Source organism: Podarcis liolepis (assembly GCF_965112155.1).
Source record: "Podarcis liolepis genome assembly, chromosome: 2".
NCBI lineage: Eukaryota > Metazoa > Chordata > Lepidosauria > Squamata > Lacertidae > Podarcis > Podarcis liolepis.
The window spans coordinates 3685285-3701195 of NC_139555.1; the positions used below are offsets into that span (position 1 = coordinate 3685285).

Sequence of the window (15911 nt, forward strand, 5' to 3'; positions counted from 1 at the left end):
CAACCCGTTAGACTGATCACTACGGCTGAAAACAGATCCGAGAGCTCAGATTAAACCTTATTGTATGCTGTCCCCTGTTTAGCCCCCCCCCCCAACATCTCTTGTTCGAACTGGAAGATTTAACACTCTGCACCCTGCGATTTTGCGCATGGATCTGAACCCACTGAAGTAAACGGATTGACGCGTGTGCTGCCGAGTGTGGGGCGGGGGTGGCGGGGGCAACCTTTGATGTCTTCCTTCCCCTTGAGATCACAAGTTCAAACCAACCAACCAACCCTACTCTCTTCTGTGAAAAGTACAATTTTAACTTCTTCAGCATGTTCTCCGCCTCCCCCTGCTCACATTTTCTTTTTGCCCCAGACTCTTTCCCTCCCAGGAAGAGGTGTAGGAAGAAAAATCGCAACACCCTCTCCCACCAGCGGCGGGCGGACTGGGATTGGTGAACTAGGGAATTAAGGAACATCATACACCCCCCCCCCGCCGCCGCCAGCGCCCCCTTCCCTGCCAGCATCTTGGGCAGGGCGCATGCAACTCACGCCCGTCTCTTCTCCGCGCGCTCCCCCCCTTCCGATCAAGTGCAGAGTCAACTTTCTCCCCCCCCCCCCGCCTCAATTCTCAGTGCATCTTGGATTGCTGCTCCGGATACCTGCTGCTCCTCCTTCCCGCACAGCTCTCTCGCGGTCTCCTTCCCACCGCAAGGATTTTGTTGTTTTCCCTTTTTTTTGGGGGGGGGGCGCCTGCTGCTGGTGGTGGTCTTGCTTTCTTCGAGCTCCCCACACCTCCTCCAGACCCACCTCTCTCTCTCTCTCTCTTTCTTTCTCCCACCCACCCCCCTTCCCCGCCGCGCTCTCGATGCTGGCGGAAGATTTTTGCCTTGAAAGATGAAGGTCCTTAGCTGGGTGCACCTGCTCCTTAGCCAGTGGCTCTTGCAAAAGGTAAGGGGCGAGCGGGGAAGGGAGAGGCGCGGGCGGCTTGGCTGGCTGGCTGGCTGGCGAGGGGGTCGCGGGCGGGGGAAGTTGCCGTCGCCAAGAAGGCAGCCTTGTGCCCGAAGCAAACTTGCCCCTTGGCACGAGGGAAGGGAAAGTGGGCACCAAAGGAACCAGGAGGGATTTCTGCCCGGTCCAAAAAAAGGCTAGTACTGTGTATATGGCGAGGAGGGATGGCTTTAATTCTGGCCGCCGCCCGCATCGTTTCCCCAACTTTGACTCGACTCCGGGTTACAATTCGTTGGAATGTAAGCAGCAGAGACTTGACGCGTGTCTCGAAAGTTAAGGGAGACGCTGATTTCTGGGGAGCGGGGAGTCGTCTGCATGCATTCATTGGCGAGCCGGGCGGGCGGCGGGGTTGTGTGTGGGTTGCGTGTGTGTCCTGTTTTCTTAGCGTGGGGCACAATCAGATTATGTAGCAAGTTCGTCTCCCCCCGCCCACAAAAAAGAAACCAGCACGGAGCGCCTGTGTGGGGTGTTTGCTTTGGTTTTTTTGGCGGAGTGGGGCGAGGAAGAGAAGAGATTGCCAAGCTGTAAAAACACCTCCTCCGCTCTCCTCTGGGGCGACGGCCCGTCTGGCGGCTCGCGAGACGTGAATCGTGTAAATATAGCCTGGCTGCCAATTCGGATCCTCTTCCCGCTTAGCCCGCAGACAGCGGCGGGGGCGGTTAGGTGTAACTCCGGGTCAAGGCGCGCTCGCAATGCTCGCGCCGCGGCGCTTCGCAATGGCATCGTAAGAAGCCGAAGAGCGGCGGCTTGGTGACGCGCGGGCACCCCGAGGTCGAGTGGTCGGTCCAGCCGAGAACAGCGCCGATCTTTCTTCCCGAACTCAGACGTTCATGCATCGGACGCTCGTGTCATAGTCCAGGACGATATTGCATATTCTTTCAACTCCCATAGGGCTGAAATGCGCACGGAGCGCGCTCGCAGGCGCGGCACAAGCGAGGCTCCGGCGCCCGCCCTCGCGTACCCGTTGTGTGTACAAACGCGCGCACGTGGTCGTGCCGTGCCACTTGGCTCCCGGAGGCAGGTGGATCAGTACGGAGTTGGTGTGCAAGGTTTGCACGTGGGAACACCATGGAAGCGTGAATAGACTGCACCTACACGTCCGGGTCACACCGTACAATAGCGATTTCGTGCAAGGTGGTGGGAAATAGTGTGTGTGTGCTCACACATATTTCAGACGCTTGTTCTGTGAGTTGTGCAAAGTGCTAGACAGCTGTATAAACGTACCTAGCATTTGCTAGGATCTGGGGCTTTCAGGGCAGATCAGCCCATCCAGACCTTCCACCGCAATCCCAGCATTCAGAGTTTTATTTCCATTTCATTATCTACAAAAACTGGTTTCCACCACTTTTTCAGAACCCACTTCCACTGGTTAGGAAAAGAGGTACATTTCCCCCCTCGTGACATGGCAACTCCCGCGCTCCCCTCTTTTGAGGTGCTTCTTCTGGTTCTAAACTGAGTAATTTTAGACAGAGCTTTGACCTTTTGCATTGGGTGTTCCTGTTGCGAATTTAGCTTGTCTCAAATGCCACAAGCACTGCAGAACCCTGGGAGCCACGGTCGCTCCCCCCCATCCGATGCACTAGTTCCAATTTGCTCGTCTTGAGGACAGGGTGGTTGTTTGCTTGGTGCAAGCCCTCAGAAAAAATCAAACTGGAACCCAGTTCAGGCACAAACCCTGCCCCCCCTGCCCTTCTGACCTTGACGCCCATCTTCTGAATTACAGTCCAGTCCGAAGAGATGTCTTCCATAAAATGCATCATTCTCTCTGTTGCACATACGTATGAAAGGGGACGTAACAGCCAGTGTGTTGCTGCTGGTTCTGTTTCTCCAACATGCTTACAGATTGTGGCATTAAGTGTTTCTTTCTGCCTAGTATAGTATACCCCTTATTGGTTAAACCAGGGCCCATTAGCTGTTCCACTTGGAGGCTTGCTCCTCTAATTTGCCCAGTTTAAACTGAGTGGAGAAGCACTTAAAGCAAAGTGTTATTAAATAATTGCAGAGGCCTTCCAACTCAAACCTCCCCCCTACTTCCATTCCCCTAGGCTTCGGGTCTTCTTTTCTTCTACCAAACATGCTGCCATATTTTTTTAAAGTGACTTTTGGGAGCAGAAATGACCTGGCCCTTGTGATTTGGAACTTTAGAACTTCCCAATTTCTCTTTAGACCAGTCAAACAATAGCTTTCAAAAAGAATCATAAAATTTTGATTCTCTTCCGTCTGCTTCATACACGTCCGCTGGTGTGCAGTGTGTGTGTGTGTGTGTGTGTGTGTGTGTGTGTGAAATAATTCTTTCACAGGTAACAGGCATTGCAGTTTTTAGTGCTTGCAAATGGGGAGTTAAGAGCTTCGGTTTCATTTTTAATTTTTTTCTCTGCCTGTGTCTTATTTTTCTTTTTATGGCATTGTAATGTTGCAGGGAGAAATAAGGAACAGGCTCATTAAGCACCAGGCCAGCGAGAATCGGATTTCATGACAATCAATTTTTACTTTTCAACAGTTTCATGAATGCAAACCCCTCCCCCACCCTCTTTTCTTTCTCAAGGAGCTACATACAGACTTTTGCAAGGTTAGATCTAACTAGTTTGTCTTTCTTGGGCTTATCTTATTCTATGTAGCAAGATGGGGAGGAAAACATTATTTGGGGGCTACCCTCAGCTTTCCATCAGCCTGAGAGCACTGCTTTTAAGAGGCTGTGGGGGGACCTTTGTTTTAATCAGATAACAGCGATTTTTGTTGCTGGCTGAAAGGCAGGGAGATCAAAGGAATGAGGTGTGCTTTGGGTTTGGAAAGAAGGTTTAGCTACTGGGGTTTTTTTGAGCCCTGCATTAGAGAAAAAAACATTCAGTGAAGGTACAAATGAGATGCTCTCCTGATTCTCAAACTAGGTCTTGTGCGATGTGTGTGTAAGAGAGAGAGAGAGAGAATATACACTACTGTGAGCTCAAAAAAAGCCCAAAATCTGGGTGGGAAATCCGCAGCCCCCCAACTACACCTCACTGGATCATCAGTTGTTTCAAATAAATATTACAAGCAAAGTTAAGGAATGAGAAACAATTCAGACACCAGTGCCTGGTCTGTATTAACTTCTCAGGCTGCAAGCTGCCACTATTACTGTGGAGGTGCCCCATTAAAATGTGGGGCTGCTTCTGTGGACTTCAATTTTTTATTCAGTTCCTTTGTGGCCCTCTTATAGTCCATCTTAGGCAGACAGCATCCCTCTTCAACTACATTTCTAATTTATCCCAACATTTTCCGTGTTGTCCGTACCATTTAGACAAATGAGATTTTGCAGTTGCCTATAGAACCAAAACCTTGCTGTGAATGAATATTTAGAGCAGAGCCCAGCAATATGCCATTCTTTCACCTGAGAATTTGGTTGATACTGAAGACCATTGGAAGTTTTTACTTGCCCCATCTGTGCTTCCTGGTTTCCAGTCTACCCAGCAGCAGGCAAGGAAGTCTAAGATCATGATGTGGAATCAAAAAAATAATAGTGCTGAATGTTGTAGCTGCCATGGTAGCATTTTGGGAGTTTCCCTCAAATAAACAAAAGAAAAGGAGCAGTTTGCTAGCCCTCAAGATGTGGACTCTAACTTAAAATAATGTCTGAGTGCTATCTGGTAATATTGATCTACTAACAGGGAATTGACTTCCCTAAAGTCAGGGGTGCATCTCATCTTTTGTATCTTCCAAGAAGTCTGTGATCGTGTTCATGGGGATTGTGTCCCCTTTTATCTTCACAAGATGATAACTAACTCAAGACTTCTCAGTGGGCTTGGAATGTAGATTTAGTGTTTCAGATTTATTTGTTTCTTTTAAATGCAGAATTGCCAATCACGCATATAAGTATCCTATCTGTGGCTCTGAGGATGTTGAATGTGATGCTTTGACTGAAAAGCATAGCTAAGTGAAATTTTACTCACCTATTTCTATCACTGAGATAATCAGATTCAACTTTATGCAACCTTTGGCCATAAGGAACCCAGGATGTTGCTTAATACCAGGTCAGCTATGGACAGACTGTGGACATTATACATTTAAAGCACATTCAGCCCACATGTAAAGCCCCTAATTCATCCCTGAAGGATCCAGGGAACTGTAATTTCCCCTTCACAGAGCTACAGTTCCCAGCACCCTTAACAAACTACACTTCCCAGGATTATTTGAGGCTAATTGTGTGCTTTAAATGTATGGTGTGAATCCATCTAGCCCAGATGGATACCCGAGAGCAAGCCTGGTGTGAGAAAGAACGACTTTGCATGAGTACCCTATCCATTACCAGGCTTTGCCCAGTACCAGAGCTTAGTGCTGAAAGGCTCTCTGTCGACCACCCACAGCTGTCCTTTGCAGAAAGGGCACGAGTGCCCCACAAGGCAATTGCTAACAAGCCGATGTGCATTGTCTCTCTGAAGATGCTAGCATTTTGGCACATGGCAAGCTCTGCAAGGGGGTTCAGCTGAAAATCTTGTTGACTCTCAGCCCAGAGTTCCCTTTCCATGCGGATCAGCCTTCAACCAGAGCATTTTGTCAAGTTGAGGTGGGAACTCTGATTATCCACAAACCAACCTGAAGTTCTTTTAACAAAGTGGTGGTGGGGAAATCTACAGACTTCAATAGTTGATACTGCTTTTTGAAAACAGTTCAGTTGATATTGAGATTCTTACCCAAATGTTGTTTATGGTGTTTAACCAGCACACGATATTTTGAGATATTTCTAACTTTGCTTTTGCAAATTGAAAAAAGCTTATTAATGGCAGCCCCCTGTGGTTCAGCACCGTCCGGGTCAACAGGACCCTGTCCATTAACTTGTTTTGTGCTTGTGTACATTTCTGTCAGCAGATGCTGGGAGATTATGAGCTCTGAGCTAAAAAAAAGTAAGAAATCCCCAAACATTGCAGGATGGAATAGAATAGTGCTAAACTGTTTGGTGTGCTTGCATTGTGGTTGCAAAAGAGACAGTAGAATTTTAAATTTACTTCACCAAGGAATAATATGTTGGAGGAAAAGAGGAACTGGGTGGGTAAAACATTAGAAATAACATGATCCAGAAGTGTATGAATGAAGAAGACCAAAAATGTAGCAAGGAGGTAGGGTTGGGGGATGTAAAGCAAAGATGTGGCCTTCCATCTGTGACTGGATTCTGCTTCCCATCATTCCTAGCTGAGGCTCATAGGATTTGGAGTCCAGCAACATCTGGAGAGCCCCTGTGTCCCTCACTCAGCCACCGACATCCCAAGAATCTCATTTTGGAGTGTTTAGAAGTTGCTACTCAATTTTGTACATTTTGTGGTGAGAGGTGTCTCTTTGTTATGAGGACCGCAATTCTGCTGCTTTTGAAGAGTGAAGGCTGTAGTGAACTAAAAGCGAGGGTTCAGATTCCAGAAAGCCATATTCATCTATTATAGCAATGCAGATAGATATCTGAAATCCAGCCTCAAATATCAACCTAATAGTGGTATTTAAAAATGTACAGTGGAAAAACATTGAATGTTGAAAAGGAGAGATTTGGAAATTGCTACAGCAGAATCTCTGCCCTTCCCCTTTCCTGATTCCATCTTTGTTTCCTGTAGTTCCTCCAGTGCTTTTTTCTGGGGGGGACGCAGGGGTATGCATACCCCTGAACATTTTGTGAATCTTTGTACTTTTATCTATTTACTGTATTTCTTTTTCCCGATTTGAACTATAAAATGGTGAGCCAAAACTTTTCAAGGAAAAAAGCACTGAGCTCCTCCCTATGTTCCGCTCATATACTGCCTCAGTTCTTTGGAGGCTGGGGGGCAGGGAGGGGCTGATGGTCACAGCAGGAGGCAGACGACCTCAGGACTTAAAAAAAAAATGATTCCTGGCTTGACAGAGGAAATGGGATTTAGTTCAGAGCCAAGAGATCAGAGATGGGATGCAGGACAAACCTCTACTTTGGTTTTTCCACTCAGTTTGCTTTGGTAGGGTGAATTTAGTGCATCACTTTTCCCCATATGAAAATGTTTCTAATAACGTAGAGCAGGGGTCAGCAAACTTTTTCAGCAGGGGGCCAGTCCACTGTCCCTCAAACCTTGGGGGGGGGGCAAACTATATTTTTTTTTGGGGGGGGGAATGAACAAATTCCTTTGCCCCACAAATAACCCAGAGATGCATTTGAAATAAAAGGACACATTCTACTCATGTAAAAACACGCTGATTCCCGGACTGTCTGCGGGGCGGATTTAGAAGGCGATTGGGCTGGATCTGGCCCCCCGGGCCTTAGTTTGCCTACCCATGATGAAGAGGCACCCTTGCAAAATGCAACACGTTTAACACATGTCTGTTTCTAAAGGAGTTCCACAAAATGAACATCCTACTATTTTTCTGACCCAAGGACAAAGGCATGTGTCCTCATCCTCAGATAATAATGCCTGTCCTTTTGCTGGGCTTGCTATCTTGCTGTGCTCGGCATTGCCCTGTCCTGGGGAAAGGGCTGGCTTCCTTTTCTTTTCCATTTATTACGCTCAATAGCCACTTAAAGTAGCTGATGGGTGCCTGGAGCCCCGTCTGGCCCTGCTGTTTCACAGGGTCATGCGGTGCCAGATGTTCCTGCATTTAAACAGCTGCCGTAGCCTCATTTTGATAAAATAATAAATCCCTCCTCTTTGGCTTTAACCCCTTTCTGGCTCATACCACTCACAGCCAGTGCTACGTAGCAACTTGGAGCTATTCACGTTCACACTGGATTGACATAATGATGTGAGGGGCAGGGAATTTTTTAACCAGTAGAGAAATGGGCCTGGATTGTAACTGGAGGGGGGATTTGTTGAGGCCTTGAAGCTGTTAGCAGATGTATAGAAGGGATAATTTTGAAAGGGGCTGCTTCTCCCGCCATTACAGCAATATTATGGAAAAAAGGGAACACTGAAATTCCTCCTCCAGTAAAACGATTCAGTGCACCGGAACACTTCTTTTCTTTGAATCTTGCAACCCTGGCTGGAGTAGTAACTGGTGCTCTTGTCTATAAGACTGGTGGTGGGCACTGAAGGAGTTATCCTGCCCAATTCTGAACTGAGAATCTAAGAAATATTCCCCATCTCAGCAGTATTAATTAGCAAGGACACACTTCTTCATTAGCCACAGCCTTGTTAAGAGCTCATTGTCTGACTGGCTCCCCCGTATTGTAATTGGGACTGGTAGGTAAACAGACAAAACACAGTTCTTATTTTGGGAGAGAAGCAATCATGTAACATGGGAAACAGCTTTTTCTAATGGATGCAGCAAGGTTCAGAAGGGCCCTTGAACACCTGAGAAAATGAGAAGCAAAATTTAAAAGTGTGCGCTTGTGGACTAAAAGAGTGGGGAGCAGGCTGAGAGCCAAGATGCCTGAGGGATGTGGCTGACTCGGGCCCTCTGGAAACAAAATGGCCGCTGCATGGCTGCTACATAAAATGGCACATGTGTGACAGGCTCCCAGTGGAGCAAGCTGTGCAATGCCATAATCAGTGCTGGCTCACCTTCCATACAGATGGAGTTCTAGGCAGCCTTCATGTTCTGTCCTTTAATGTGTGATGGGATTCCTGCTCTAACTATTTGTTTTGCCTTTTCCTTAAGAAAGGCCCAGGCTCACCTAGAACTAGTTTCATCCAAATGGCGAACACAGAGGTGGGCCTGGAGCTGGGAGGGTGAATTTAAGAAGCTTGCTTGGTCACGGACCTCCTGCCCAAGGGATGTGGCTGACTCGGGTTTGGCCAAGTTGCTCTTTGTTGGCCTCAGTATATAAAATAGAAAGGGGGATGCCTTACCTCCCACACAGTTGTTGGGAAGCTGAAGATAAAGCCATAAAAGCATTTTATATTATGAACAAGCAGTATGTAAACCAGGCTTCCTCAACCTCGGCCCTCCAGATGTTTTGAGACTACAATTCCCAGCATCCCTGACCACTGGTTCTGCTAGTTAGGGATCATGGGAGTTGTAAGCCAAAAACATCTGGAGGGCCAAGGTTGAGGAAGCCTGATGTAAACCATTAATAAATGCATCTGTATGAGTATGTGCAAGTCTCAGGAGGCATTAACACTTTTAGCCTTATTTAGTCAGTCCTATTTACTCTCATAGTTCCAAATTGAACCCTGGAGTTCTGGCTCCTATATTCTTCTGTATTTTCCACCTCAGTTTAGGCTTATGCGCTCTTACTTTTTGCCCTGCTCTTTCCACACAGAGGTCTGCACTTTAGTGGTCTGTGTCTGAGTGTTCTTGTGGTTGGTTTTTTTGCCCCAAGTTTTCCCCGCAAAATCCTGCTCTTTAAAGCTCAATCGGAGCAACTGCCAATTCTGGTTTTCCACAGGTTGACTTTGCTCCAATTGAGCTTTAAAGAGTAGGATTTTGCGGGGAAAGATCAGGAGCAAAAAAAAAATGAAGGAAAAAAACGGGGTGTGTGTGTGTGTTTGGATAGAGAGCTTTAAATTGTGGACTGTGCCTGGAAAGAGCAGAGGAGAGGCAAGTGTGGATAAGCCCTTTGTCTCATTAGACCCTCACTCATTACACATGCAAAAATATGAAAGGCAAGTATGTGCATCCAGGAGTTGGGCGGGGGAAAACAACAGCGCATTGTGCAAGCCTAGAAGGCCATATTGGAGATCCAGGAGTCCCTGATCTAAGCAAGCCTCGCACACCCTTTTGTCTGACTATCAAGGGGCGAGTGGACAGAAGCTGCTGTCCCTGGCTGAAGAGAACCTGCTGTGGATTTCCTTTTCTTCCCTCTCTTCCGCTTTGCACCTGCATGCTCCGTGTCCATCCAGTAAGGGGAGCTCTTGATTTCTATTCCTCTCAGTTTCCATTCTAGCCCCCTTTTAGCTTTAACTCAAAGAAGCTGGTTGAGAATTGGGACAAGCTGTAGTTGGCACAGCCAGTTTTCAGCCAGAATGCGGACACCTCAGAATCGCAGCTGTTTTTACTTTGTTTTACAATTTTGTTACTGGTATTTTCTTTTATATTTAAGCGTAAGTTTCTAGCCCTTATGACTGTTGAGAGATGTGTTTCAGATGTACAGTGCCTTTCTAAAAACTCGCTCCTTCTGTTTATGTGTAGTTCCTTCATGGCTTCCAGTGATACTGCTCTCTGCATATACCAAACCCAAACAGTACGTCATTCGGCAACACCTAGGAGAGTGTATGGGGTGTGTGTATGTGATTCCCCCCCCCAACTATTTTAATTGGTCACATTATATTTTGCCCTTTCTCCAAGGATAGCTGATTCAGAATAAGACATGCAAAACAAACTAATTTGAAAATGTTTGAATGGTAATCCATAATGCAATTGATTCTGAGTTAAAAATCTTGAGTTTCCATTGTGCAGGATTTGGAGAAACAGGCCTGGCCCCCAGCAATACGAGGAAAAAATCCTGGGAACAATTTGGAAATCTAGGGAATCCACCTCCCTTCTCTGCCCTGTATTGATTAAATGTTAAAATAAGACTACCTCATGCCTTATTACTTAAGAGTTGCCTTCTGTTCTTGTAGAGCAGGGAGAGTCATCAGGCCTAATCTGGCCTGCCAAACCTCTAGATCCATACCCACCTCCTCCCATCAGGTCCAGCCTATTCTCCCTAGACTGCTCTTTCCTTGCTATTGATCTGCAGTCCCTGTGCAGTTGTGCAGCACTTCCTGCCATGTGATCTCTCCCCACCCTCCAGATTATGCTCAGCTGATTGCAGGTTTCACTACTACTGAGCAGTAATCTTTCACTTTGTAGTTTGGCTCCATTCTCCACCCATATGTCACCCCTGATCACTTTGCCCAAGAGACTGTGTTCCTGGGGGGTGGGGACCCACCCTCCTTTAAAGGTAAAGGTAAAGGGACCCCTGACCATGAGGTCCAGTCGTGACCGACTCTGGGGTTGCGGCGCTCATCTCGCTTTATTGGCCGAGGGAGTCGGTGTACAGCTTCCGGGTCATGTGGCCAGCATGACTAAGCCGCTTCTGGTGAACCAGAGCAGCACACGGAAACGCCGTTTACCTTCCCGCCAGAGTGATACCTATTTATCTACTTGCACTTTGACATGCTTTCAAACTGCTAGGTTGGCAGGAGCAGGGACCGAGCAACGGGCGCTCACACCATCGCGGGGATTCGAACCACCGACCTTCTGATCAGCAAGTCCTAGGCTCTGTGGTTTAACCCACAGTGCCACCCGCACCCCACCTTAAAGCAATATAAAGAAGGCCTCCCACTGTTTCATGTTCCTACCTCATATTACTTCCATAGAACTGGTATATTCCATCAGCTCCCAGCATTTAATACAGCACATCCTGGCACAGCTGGCGTTCGCCCGATATCCTCAGTGGAGCAAGCCTCTCAGCTCTCACGGCACACCCATATGATTTTCCTTAGCATTGTTCTACTCCAGGGGTCAGTAACCTTTTTCAGCTGTGAGCCGGTCCACCGTCCTTCAGACCATGTGGCGAGCCAGACTATATTTTTTGGGGAAAATGAACAAATTCCTATGCCCCACAAATAACCCAGAGATGCATTTTAAATAAAAGCATGCATTCTACTCATGTAAAAACACGCTGATTCCTGGAATGTCTGCGGGCCAGATTGAGAAGGTGATTGGACCGCATCCAGCCCACGGGTCTTAGGTTGCCTACCCCTGCTCTACTCCCTCCCAGACTGTCATCCATTCTCCTTGTCCCATATCCTTGCCTGGGCAATCCAAGGAATTGAAAGGGGTGGTGGTGGGGAAAATGTGATGCTAACAACCAAATACCAAGATGAAGGTCTACCAGGCTTGCGTGTTGAGCATGCTGCTTTATGGAAGTGAGACATGGGCAACTTACACCCACCAGGAGTGACACTTCAATGCCTCAGGAAGATTTTGGGCATTGCACGGCAGGACAGAGTCTCAAACAAAGATGTGTTCTTCCAAGCCCACTTTGCCAGCATGTTCGCACATTTCTGTCTCAATGATGGCCTGGTCATGTACACAGAATGGAAAATGGCAGGATCCAAAAGGATATGCTCTACAGGGAGCTGACTTCAGGTACCAGGACTGTTGGCAGACCAACTCTGTGTTACAAAGACGTTTGCAAACGTGATGAAGGCTGGCAACATCAATGCCGCCATGTGGCAATCCCTTGCAGATGCCTGCAGTGCCTGGAGACGGACATTCAGGTCATGTATCCCCAGCATTGACCAGAGGAGAAATGACCACTGGGAGAAGCGCAGAGAGAAGAAACACCATAGTGCATCTGTAAGAGTGAAACTTGACACCTTCAGCTGTCTCACCTGCAATAAAATATGTTTCTCCCATATTGTTCTCTACACCCACAGCAGGAGCTGTAACTCTCCAACAGTTTTGTCTCTCAGGACAAATCAGTGCCAACAACAAAATTCCTCCACCAGTTCTGCATAACTGGAGTGGTGGTGTTGGTGTTGAAAGGCTGCCAGAAGAAATCGCATTGGTATGAGCACCAAGACGATGCACAGGAGCAACCCCTGAAACCAGATGTTGTAAACCAGATGTTGTCTTGCATCTGCCTTGCATGATCTGCTCCCCCCCCCCATTCTAATGTGTGCATAGGTAGGTAGGTAGATAGATATATGATAGAGATGATAGATAGATAGATAGATAGATAGATAGATAGATAGATGGATTGGATCAAGGTCCAGCTAATCTAGGACTCATTGCAAGGTGGTCTTCTAGAAAGCAAAACAACAACAACAACAACTCTGGGGCAAAATCACAGCAAGGGATTTTTATAAAACTGGGTTTGTCAAGAGGCCAGAGAACCAAGTTGTCAGGCTTAGGCTCCCCCAATTTGGGACTACATCTGTTCTGTCTAGGTAAGGTTTGAGTATGTAACTGTCACTCTTATTTGAATTCTGTCTAAAAGTAAAAGGTAAGGTAAAGGACCTCTGGATGGTTAAGTCCAATCAAAAGCAGCTATGGAGTTACGACGCTCATCTCGCTTTCAAGCCAAGGGAGCTGGCATTTGTCCACAGACAGCTTGCTGGGTCATGTGGCCAGCAGGACTAAACCGCTTCTGGCGCAACAGGACACCGTGGCAGAAGACAGAGCGCACGGAAACACCGTTTACCTTCCCGCCACAGCAGTGCCTATCTATCTACTTGCACTGGTATGCTTTCAAAGTGCTAGGTTGGCAGAAGCTAGGGCAGAGCAACGGGAGCTCACCTCTTTGCGTGGATTTGAACCGTCGACCTTCTGATCGGCAAGCCCAAGATGTGCTTAGACCACAGCCCCACCCGCGTCCCTGAATTCTAGCTATTGTTGCTGTTTCCATACACAACTGTCAAGGGCACTTCTCAGACAAGGAATACACATGGCAGATAGTTAAGTATTTCTTGTCAAAGATAGCACAGTCACTTCTACATCTCTGGATATCTACACACCCCAATCTAAAGGCTAGGCAACTATTCTCAGGTCCGCATTCTGTGGAGTAGTTGCAGCAACGGGGGACCATTCCCTCTCCACCAGCTTATGCACCTTCCTCCGAGGGGCGGTGTGCCTGCAGCTGGAGACTGTGCCTGTATGGAAACTTTCTCTGTGCATCCCGTTTCAATTCCCTCCTCGTTCTGGGAGAGTGGTGCAGGAAAGGGTGGAGAAGCACCTTCCCTTCCCTTGCCTGACCTGCCTTTTTCTCCTCTTCTTCTGACCTATCCTGTGCTCCACTTTCCAGCTCCGAAGCTTCCCCGTGCCTCTGATTCTTGCCTCCTGCCGGGTACAGGTCCCTACAAACCATTGCCCCTCCCTCAGAAATTGCATCTCCTTAACTGGGAGAGGGGGGAAAGTAATTGAGGGGTGGGGTGGGTAGATTTACCCTGAGTTAAATCTGAGTAGATTTAAGCTACTTCCTAACATGCCCTAAAGATAAGTGCTTAGTGATCTGTACTGCAACACCCTTGTTTCAGTTTGCTGCTCAATTGAGCACAACCAAAGCCATTTTGCTTCTGGTGGCCCAAACAATGCCCGTTTCCACCAACTCCTTCATGCCAAAGGCGCATCTGAATTTGAGAAATTATTATTATTACTATTATTACAACTACAAGATCACTGACAAACTGGAACGTGTCCAGAGGAGGGCAACCAAAATGGTCAAAGGCCTGGAAACGATGCCTTATGAGGAACGGCTAAGGGAGCTGGGCATGTTTAGCCTGGAGAAGAGGAGGTTAAGGGGTGATATGATAGCCATGTTCAAATATATAAAAGGATGTCACATAGAGGAGGGAGAAAGTTTGTTTCCTGCTGCTCCAAAGAAGCGGACACGGAGCAATGGATCCAAACTACAAGAAAGAAGATTCCACCTAAACATTAGGAAGAACTTCCTGACAGTAAGAGCTGTTCGACAGTGGAATTTGCTGCCAAGGAGTGTGGTGGAGTCTCCTCCTTTGGAGGTCTTTAAGCAGAGGCTTGACAACCATATGTCAGGAGTGCTCTGATGGTGTTTCCTGCTTGACAGGGAGTTGGACTCGATGGCCCTTGTGGTCTCTTCCAACTCTATGATTCATATGATTCTATGATCTCCACACAGTACATGTGGGGAATCACTTCAGCTAATGTAATGCCAATACTGTACATACAGTGGAGCTCTTTTTATTTTAAAAAAACTAATAACATGGAAGACCTCTGTGTTAAAAACTGTGCAAGACCTTGGCACCATTTTTCGATTTTTAAAAAATGCCATCAGATTCGGGGTGTGGGTGTGTTATTATTTAAATGTGTAAAGGTACAAAAATACCTGCTTGCATGCCTAGAATGGGAAAAGGTAGGACCAGAAAACACATCCTAAGAACATTCCACCAAGCACTGCTCACTGGTACAGATGGGATACAGCAGAATGGTTATGAAAAATGTGTGGACACTTGCATACCAATTGCCCACATGAAAAAGCAGATCAGAACAATCAAATCGAGACGTTCAGCCCCCATCTGGAAGTCCCCTAAGGGAGCCATTGTTAAGTCTCATGTGCATTCTAGCCAATGGTAAGTGTTACAGTCTCAGGAGGTGCAAGAAGCACATTCAGTGCTGTCTGAAAATGCCTCATTTACTGCCCCCCACTTACTACACTGGCTTAACAAGCTTTTTGTGAGCCTGAATGAGATATGGAGAATGAACCGCAGGTGGAGGAAGGCTGGGCCCGCTCCATGAAACTCTGAATGCACCCCGCAAGCAGCGAATTTGGTATCTCTTGCAGAATTCAGCATTGTGCGAAATCTCTTTAAAAAGTAAAGCAAGTTTCTAGCACTCAGGGCTAAACATTTCTAGCTCATATGAGGTAAAATCATAGGGTTGTAGAGTTGGAAATGTCCCCAAGACTCATCTAGTCCAACCCCACAGCCATCCCCAGGTGGGCTTGAACCCCCACTTTGTGGTTAACAGATGCACTAACCCATTGTGCCACTGGGGGAAATCTCACACATTGAGTTAGGGGTTTAAAGAGACTTCCCGCAGAATAGAGGTGGTGAGTGCTGCAGAGCTCATTGCCCCCTCATGGAAAACAGAAATGGAATGTATTATTCAAATGAGAGTGAAAATGCTCTAATTTGCATAATTTATTCCATTTGCAGAATCTGTTTTCTTGGTGCTAAATTTGGACCAAGTGTGCTTGTGGGCAGAGTGTACAGCAGTCCTGGGTACAGGAGGAACTATAACTCTAACTAATAATTATTTCTGAAGTGCTCTTAATCGATATTAAATTTATTTTCTGAGTGTTGCATACTGCCTGGATTCCTGCATCTTACAGCAGTAGCCGAGGTGCTAATGTTAGGAACTATGCATGATTGAAAAGCTGTCTCCAAGAGACCGGAGTGCTGGCTGGTCTCTTTCCAGCCATCTCCAGAGCTAATATATTGCCGAACAAACACACTGTAATTCAGATTGAAGCTTTCCAATATGACTCATTTCCCTCCCTTTTAATAACACTCCCCCTGCTGCGGCCTT

The 15911-nt window shown here is 47.0% G+C and overlaps 1 protein-coding gene and 1 long non-coding RNA gene across 4 annotated transcripts in view; both read left to right on the plus strand.

Annotated features, from left to right (window-relative positions):
- Positions 1-828: 828 nt before the first annotated feature.
- The window catches only part of NXPH4 (neurexophilin 4), an 83644-nt gene continuing 68561 nt past the window's right edge, over positions 829-15911 (plus strand). The window contains exon 1 of one of the 2 annotated variants that reach the window (XR_014521935.1): positions 829-935. Coding sequence is in view for 1 of the 2 variants with exons in the window: in XM_083486760.1 (XP_083342886.1) it covers positions 882-935 (54 nt within the window). In the remaining variant the exon portion in view is untranslated. The remainder of the gene's footprint in view (positions 936-15911) is intronic. The other variant, XM_083486760.1, reaches the window with a different exon arrangement.
- LOC310699170 lies at positions 1890-5855 on the plus strand. Of its 2 annotated transcripts, none has more exons than XR_014521962.1 (3): positions 1890-2146; positions 3426-3564; positions 5838-5855. It is a non-coding gene; the product is annotated as an uncharacterized lncRNA (long non-coding RNA). The 2 variants fall into 2 exon arrangements; XR_014521963.1 differs by having other exon boundaries at positions 1890-2129; positions 3415-3564.